This window comes from Sus scrofa, chromosome 16 (assembly GCF_000003025.6).
Source record: "Sus scrofa isolate TJ Tabasco breed Duroc chromosome 16, Sscrofa11.1, whole genome shotgun sequence".
NCBI classification, from domain to species: Eukaryota; Metazoa; Chordata; class Mammalia; order Artiodactyla; family Suidae; genus Sus; species Sus scrofa.
Window position 1 is genome coordinate 71,265,710 of NC_010458.4, and position 8,850 is coordinate 71,274,559.

The 8,850-nt window shown below is 40.7% G+C and overlaps 1 protein-coding gene across 3 annotated transcripts in view; it reads right to left on the bottom strand.

Moving 5' to 3' along the window:
* G3BP1 (G3BP stress granule assembly factor 1) overlaps nucleotides 1-8,850 on the bottom strand; it is a 40,087-nt gene that overhangs the window by 29,685 nt on the left and 1,552 nt on the right. For all 3 annotated transcript variants that reach the window (XR_002339497.1, XM_021076549.1, NM_001205405.1), the window contains 1 exon segment: nucleotides 787-899. Coding sequence is in view for 2 of the 3 variants with exons in the window: in XM_021076549.1 (XP_020932208.1) it covers nucleotides 787-881 (95 nt within the window). In the remaining variant the exon portion in view is untranslated.

Below are 8,850 nucleotides of genomic sequence, written 5' to 3' on the forward strand. Positions count from 1 at the left end.
TCGGATTCGTTAACCACTGCGCCACGACGGGAACTCCACATATTATTCTTTATTAGAGGATTAAAGTACATGCTACATCCCTGGAAATTAACTTTGTGGATACTAAAATTAATATATGTACTAAAATTAACATATGTACTACCCTTGTAAAATCATCAGGTATCAAGTAAAACAGCTAAACAGTATATTAAAAAAATGTGCAGATAGAGGTTCCTGTCATGGCTCAGCAGAAACGAATATGACTAGTATCCTTGAGGATGCAGGTTTGATCCCTGGCCTCGCTCAGTGGGTTAAGGATCCGACGCTGCCATGAGCTGTAGTGTAGGTCGCAGACACAGTTCAGACTGGCGTTGCTGTGGCTGTGGCACAGGCCAGCAATTACAGCTCCAACTGGACCCCCAGCCTGGGAATCCCCATATGCCGTGGGTGTGGCCCTAAAAAGCCAAATAGATAGATATGTGTGTGAATATTTATGTGCAGATCCATAAAGAAATTGGTACTGGTATTGTTTCACTAAAGACTTCCATCTTTGTTCATACATGTTTTAATTTACAATAAACATAAATCATTTCCATTAAAAAGATACGGCAATATTTTAAAGCGTATCAACATAGATGAATGTCATTATTGGAACAGTCTCCTATCTTCAATTCATTCTTCCATGATTCATGATTCACCAAAAACAGCAAAACAAAAACACAAAAGCATGAATGTTATACACTCATATTTTCAGTTCCCACATACTAAAACATAGCATAAATGCTGCCTGGGAAAAAAAGGTTTTACCTGTGTAGCATGTCTGGGGCCTGGTTCAGCAGCGTGTAATACTGTCTCACAAATTCCCGCCCGACCAGCAGGGGACTAGGCTTCTCCATAACCATTGCTTTGGTCAATTCAACCTGGGGGAGAAAAAAGTCAAGTATGTTCAACTTCAAAGATCAAGCAGAAGGGGAGAAAGCGGCAGGGAGAAGACTGAACCATGTAGCTAAGATCAGCTCAGACTGATGGGACTACTTCAGCAATTCATGGTTTTTAAAAGGAATGAACGTAAGGGAGTTCCCACTGCGGCTCAGTGGTTAAGAACCCAAGTAGCATCCACGAGGATGTAGGTTTGATCCCTGGCCTCTCTCAGTGGGTTAAGGACCCAGCATTGACAGAAGCTGTGGTGTAGGTCATAGATGAGGCTTGGATCTGGCGTTGCTGTGGTTGTGCTGTAGGCCGGCAGCTTCCATTTGACTCCTAGCCTGCGAACTTCATATGCTGCAAGCACGGCCCTAGAAAGAAAAAAAATAAAAAACAAAGAATAAACAAAACACATACAGACCAGTGAGATTTTATACGTTCAAATTTATTGCAATTAGATGAATGCTTGGGGAAAAAACCACTATGAAGAATTAATTCATCATTATTTCCCACATTCAGTTTTCTTTTTTTTTGTTTTTTTTTTGTGGGGTTTTTTTTTCTTTTTGCCATTTCTTGGGCTGCTCCCGCAGCATATGCAAGTTCCCAGGCTAGGGGTCTAATCTGATCTGTAGCCACCGGCCTATTCCAGAGCCACAGCAACACGGGATCCAAGCCGCATCTGTAACCTCCACCACAGCTCACGGCAACACCAGATCCTTAACCCGCTGATCAAGTCCAGGGATGGAACCCGCAACCTCATGGTTCCTAGTCGGATTTGTTAACCACTGAGCCACGATGGGAACTCCCAATTTTCTTTAAATATAAGAACCTCAAAGGTAAATCAACTATAATAAAAATTTTTAAAAAGAACCACAAAGGTACCTATTTCCAAGATGCATCTTATCGTAATTTTCCTAATATATTCAACTCAATTAAGAGTGTTCCAGTTTTAATATTAAAACACGATCTTATTTTTAGCAATATTGTATTCAAGAGTGATAAATACAGCTTTGATACATAAGGACACATACTTCCACATTTTTCTTTTGACCAAATGAAAAAAATTTTTCAGAAATTTTTACTGCCTTTAGAAAAAATAAAATTCTAAATATGCTTAGATTATAACAGGACCAAAAATATGAAAATAAAATAGGCAAAAGGTTAACAAATGAGATGTTTTTACTCAACAAAATAATCCCTACCACCTCCAAATTATCATGACTTAAAGTTTCTATCTTTGAGTGTTAAGAAAGGCACATAGCACACACTAAATTCTCAACTTCTGTCACTGCTTCTGTTTTTTTTTTTTTTTTTAGGGCCGTACCTACAGCATATGAAGTTCCCAGGCTAGGGGTCGAATCGGAGCTATGGCTGCCAGCCGCAGCCTACATAACAGCCACAGCAACACGGGATCTGAGCTGCAACTGCCACCTACACCACAGCCCACAGCAACACTAAATCCTTAACCCACTGAGGGAGCCAGGGATCGAACCTGAAACCTCATGGATACTAGTCGGGCTTGTTACCGCTGAGCCACGACAGGAACTCCTGTCAGTTATTCTTAAAAAAAAAAAAAACTTTCAAAAAAAAATTTTGGCATGCGATAACCCAACTTTTCATTTGCACCAAAATCATCCCGACCTTAAACATGAAGGCAAACATGTTTAAGAGGTTTGTGTAACTAACCACGGTACAAAGGAAAAATGAGAACTTTTATTTTCATTTCCTTAAAGGATGCCCAAAGTGGATTGAGTTTGGCTGACCAACTCTTGCACAAGCACTCTGGGCAGCTGTTTCTCCTCATCTAGTGCACAACTGCATTATTCTTGAATACCTGTCCCTTTTACTATTTACGTCACCCAAACCTAACAACATCAACCTAACTGCATCTTTTGATACTGCCAATAAGTCTCATATACATCTCTAAATATTTTACCAAATACTACTTCTCACATCCAGTCTTCTCATATAAAGTGATGAAAATCCTCCGTTACATACCAAAGGGAAGAAAGAGTAAATATATAGACATCTAGAACATCTCCCTTCCCTTTGAGATCATCTAGTTAATGCAAAAGAACAACAGTTTGATTTCACCATTATCATCAATACTTTATTTGAATAGCCACAAAGCCAAGAAAATTAAACCTATTTAAATGCTAAATTGATCTTAACCTCATTTGTGAATTTTTCTTTACCTGTTACAATCCTAAAGCTTGTCAGAGAAATCTGTATTTCCAAGTTACCAAACATTACTTTTCATTATTAGTTTAAGTTTGATATAATTAAGTATTTTGCAAAACTAGGTTCTCAATCAGTATTTTGAAATGTTCCAGAAAGACGGTACTTTATTTCCAGGGTACTGGCAAACGGTCTTGCTCCCAAGGCTGATATTCATACTACAATCAATACGTGATTCCATTCAAGTGGAAAGCCCAGCTTCTTTTTTTTCCCTACCTTTTTAGGGCTATGCCTGTGGCCTATGCAAGTTCCAGGGCTAGGGGGAGAACCAGACCTGCAGCTGCCACAGCATAGACAGCAGCTGCAGCAACACCAGCTCCTTTAATCCACCCTAACAGGCAGGGATCAAACCCATGCCTCCACAGCTATCTGACCGCTGTAATCATATTCTTAACCCACCGCACCACACTGGAAACTCCTAGAGACCATTTCTTATGCAACCTTCTAGCCCCAAAACTTGAGAGTGCGTGCCACATAACAGGAATAAAAAGCTTGGTTTCAACGCATTCTCAACGAAAATGGCGGTTAGAATTTTATACAAGCAAAAACAGATTTATTATCATCCATCAGGTCAAACTGTCAGGTTTTCCAGAATTCAGAACGTTCAGAATTCTGTAACAGTTACAACATCTTTTCTTCAACAACTAAGAAAAGGCCAGGGAGTTCCCATTGTGGCTCACAGGGTTACAAACCTGACTAGTTTCCATGAGGACATGAGTTTGATCTATGGTCTCAATCAGTGGGTTCAGGATCCAGCATCACCATGAGCTGTAATCCAAGTCACAGACAGGACTCAAATCCCCACATTGCTAGGGCTGTGGTGTAGGCCAGCAGCTACAGCTCCCAATATGACCCCCCCCGGGAACTTCCATAATCCAGGGGGGTGACCCTAAAAAGACCAAAAGAAAAAAAAAAAGCCCGAGTTCCTGCTGTGGGGCAGTGGGTTGATGATCCAGCTTGACTCTGTGGAGGCACCAGTTCAATCCCCAGCCCAGAGCAATGGGTTAAGGATCCGGCGTTGCTGCTGCGACTGTAGTGTAGGTCACAGCTGCGGCTTGGATTCAATCCCTGGCCCAGGAACTTTGATATGCTGCGGACAAAGCCAAAAGAAAAAAAATCCAAATAAAAGACATTATAAGATATTTCAGAATAATTAAGAATACCGAACCACCCAAATGCACCAGTGACTACAAAATGTTTACGGAGGTTCTTCAGTAACATGAGACCATAAACACTGACAGTTTTGTGAATAATCCTGTCTATGTGATCACCATTCTCAGTAAAAAAGACAATGCTGGAGGTTCCTTGGTGGCCTAAAACATAAAAAGTCAGACGAGTTACGGAGGAGATCAAGCTCTCAAACGCTGCTGGTGGGAGTGTAAAATGGTGAATCACTTGGGAAAAGTCAGGCAATTTCTTAAGCTTCATCTTTGGGAGTTCCCGTAGTGGCTCAGCAGAAGTGAATGTGACTAGTTAATATCCATGAGGATGCAGGTTCGATCCCTGGCCTCACTCAGTGGGTTAAGGATCCAGTGTTGCCATGAGCTGTGGTGTAGGTTATATAGATGAGGCACGGATCTGGCATTGCTGTGGCACAAGCCAGCAGCAACTGCTCCAATTCAATCCCTAGCCTGGGAACTTCCATATGCAGGTGCCCAAAAGAAGCTTCATCTTTAATTGCCAAAAGCTGGGAACAAATTATGTCCATCAACGAGTGACTTACAGAATAGAACAATCGCGGATTTCCTGTCGAGGCTCAGTGGTTAACAAATCCGACTAGGAACCATGAGGTTTAGGGTTCAATCCCTGGCCTCGCTCAGTGGGTTAAGGATCCTGCATTGCCATGAGCTGTAGTGTAGGTCACAGATGCGGCTCTCATCCCGCACTGCTGTGGCTCTGGCGTAGGCCAGCAGCTACAGCTCTGATTAGACCCCTGGCCTGGGAACCTCCATGTGCCTCAGGAGCAGCCCTAGAAAAGACAAAAAGAAAAAAGAAAAAAAGAAAAGAACAATCAGTACTACTCAGCAATTTAAAAAAAAAAAAAAAAAACAGCACATTATGAGTCTACTTACATAAAAATTCAAGAAAATGTAAACTTATCCTCAGTGACAGAAAGCAAGAGAAGGGATTTCTGGGGGCAGAAGAGGAGGGTGTGGACAGCAAAGAAGGAATGCAGAGAAGCATTAGAAAACTTTTGGGGGTGATTATTTTCACTATCTTGGTTGGTGTTAGGTTTCATGAGTATAAACAATGCCAAAAGCTATCAGATTGTACACTCGAAACAGTTGTATGTTATTTTATGTCAATTACACCTCAACAAAGCTGTTTTTTAAAAAAAAGTTTTGGAGTTCCCTGGTGGCTCAGCAGATTAAGGATCCAGCATTGATGCCAGGCCCAGGAACTTCCACGTGCCATGAGTGCTAGAAAAAAAAGAAAAAAAAAAAAATGAATTTGGGCCAAAATCTTAAATGTCAACAATCATCCTTTTGCAATATTAACTACAGAAGTTACCGTTGTGGCTCAGCAGATTACAAACCCAAGTAGTATACATGAGGATGCAGGTTTGATCCCTGGCCTCGCTCAGTGGATTAAGGATCCAGCATCGCTACGAGCTGTGGTGGAGGCCACAGACACAGCTCAGATCTGGCATGGCTGTGGCTGTGGCATAGGCCAGCTAAACCCTAGCCTGGGAACTTCCACATGCCGAGGTGTGGCCCTACAAAAGCAAAAAAAAGAAAAAAAGACATGGATTTCCTACGCTTTAGATCTCATAAAGCCTAAACATTTTTTGTGTGTGTGTTTTTAGGGCCACACCAGCAGCATATGGAGGTTCCCAGGCTTGGGGTCCAATCAGAGTTGTAGCCACCAGCCTACACCACAGCTACAGCCACGCAAGATCCAAGCCACATCTGCAACCTACACTGCAGCTCAAGGCAACGCCAGAACCTTAACCCACTGAGCGAGGCCAGGGACCAAACACACAACCTCGTGGTTCCTAGTGGGATTCGTTTCCGCTGCACCAAGATGGGAACTTCAGATCTCATAAAGCGGAAATGTATACATGCCACGAAACAACGAGGGCAAGCTCAAGACAGTCCACCAACATGGAAGGTAATAGTTGGGGCAGTGTCTAAGAAAACCCAAAAGGGACGGTAAGTATAACTCATGCCTTCCAAGATTCTGAAACCTTCAAGGTTTTTGAGTAGGGAAATATTCAGTACATACCTAAGTTCTCCACTAGGTACATCATGCATTTTACCCAATAGTTTAGACAAGTATTTGAGTTTTAGAGCTTCGGTTCTTATAAATAAAAGATTAAAATACCTAAGATGTGTAAAAGCACTTTAAAAACACACATAAAAGGCAGGAGTTCCTGTCAGGCCTCAGTGGTAACGAGCCCGACTAGTACCCATGAGGACACGGGTTCAATCCCTGGCCTTACTCAGTGGGTTAAAGGATCCATCATTGCCATGAGCTGTGGTGTAGGTCACAGACGCAGCTTGGATCCTGCGCTGCTGTAGCTGTGGTATAGCCCAGCAGCTGTAGCTCCAATTCTACCCCTAGCCGGGGAACTTCCATATGCCACAGCTGCGGCCCTAAAAATAAAAATAAAATAAAAATTCATAAAAGGCTATATACAAACACAAAATGTTAATTAAGCAGCCACCAAGGAAGACATCCCAGATACTAAGCTGAAGTGTGTCCCATCCAGAAAGCCAGCTTTTCTCTCTGAACCATCTCTCATATTTACGTTATATTAAATACCTGAAATACAGAACAGTCAAGCAATATGACAGAACGGACTGGCCAGAGGGAAGTGGAAATCTATCACCTAAAGTAATCTAAAGACCTGATTTTATTTGCAAAGGCCTGAGCCCACAAGAGAGCCTCTGACTGCTTTCGGCTTTGTAAAGCCCCTACTCTCCCACTTTTCCTGTGCACATCATTTCTACGGCTTCACTCTATCGTCCTGATTGCAAGTCAGCTTTCCCGACCAAGGCCAGACAGGGTGTCCAGGAATACGAGAAAAAACAAACAGAAAGCTGAGTTTTTAACTTAATATAAATCTAGTCAACCACCACAGTGTCATCACCAACTGTAAATGAGATCACAGTTGCTGGGCCTAAATTTATCTCCGTGACTGGAAGGACAAGTACTACACTAAAGGCTCTTCCCACTAGCTATTAAAAACTGACTGGGGGAGTGAGGGGGGTGTTTCCTTATCTACCTACTTTAACCATCAGCTCCCTTTGTAAAGTCAGTTAATTCTGCACAAGGCGGGCTTAAAGCACAATTAAATGAATATACATTCTTGAATTCCAAAATATTTTAAAAAAACAAATTCCACTGCAAAATGTTGAATTATCAAGCGGGTAATTTTATTAAACCAACAAAAAGAAAAATTGGTTTAGGTCACACATTCAGGCTTTATACCAAATTTCATCTTTTAACACTATTCCATCCATCCTAAGAACCATATTCGATTCATGAACCTATAAAAACGTAAAACTAACCTCTGCCTTTTACTTCTATGCAAAGTGCTAAAACCAATAAAATCACAAAAAAAACTGCAAAGTAGGTCACCAACAAACATTACCAAATCTCCTGATGTTCCCTTAGCACACTGTCAGCTGAGAACAGCAAAGCAGAGTGAGTTAAATAAAGAACAAAGAATTGCCTACTTTTCTACCAGTCAGAAGAGGTACAAAAGCTCAAATTCAAAGGATTTAGCAATAAAACCTCTAGCTTGGCTGGGAGGCAGGAAGGTAGACAAATTTTATATTAATCACAATCTGCTTCAATTCATTCGTTCCTGACAAATGAATGCACAAGAGGTCAACTGGCCTATCCATCTGTGAATTACCAGTTTTCATATTCCTGCCCAACTGATAACCATTTGCCCAAAGTCAAAAACAGTATTTTTTTAAACATCTGAATGGGAAACTATCAAAAATTTCCCTCAATTAATGCATAAAGAACTTTCTGACATATTTTGCCTCCAGAAATAACTAGCTGAACTCAAACCTAACAGTTCAATGTATGTCATCACAATGTTATAACATTTAGTAACTTAAAATGCTAATTCAATAGTTAACTGGTGTCTAAATGCAGGTAACTGGAATTGCTACAGGAAGGCAAGCTCCAAGGAAAACAATGTTATAATCTAAAGCTACCTGTTATTCATGACAACCCCAACAAAGAACTTGTCTTTATAATATTTTGGTCCTTTATCCTACTGTTACTTTCTTTTAAGAAATATGGAAATTACTTGTTAAATGGAAATACTTAAAAATAATAAGCTTCCTCTTAGCTTTTTAATTTCCTACAAGGATCTAAAAATTATGTTTCCTCTGGCTGCAAAAAAAAAATCTTAAAAACTAATCCTAAAAAGTGTCTGCACACACAGAATAAATTTCTTTACAATAAAGAGAAAAAAAATTGAAAGCCACCCCAATAAAAAGTATTCAGAAAAGCTAGCCCCCCCAGTTTTATTGCAGCTTTAGCTCAAGTAGCCATTTGTGATGCAAAGTAATGATTCGAACCTGCAACACAGGAACATTTATTACTTTTACCTTAATACACTAGCCTAAAGAAATATAACTCTACTAGAAATACTTAAACACAAGTCTTTGAAGGTACCTTCTACATTTGCATGTAACAGGAGCACATGCAACAATGCTAAATAGACAGACTTTCATCCACAGAAGA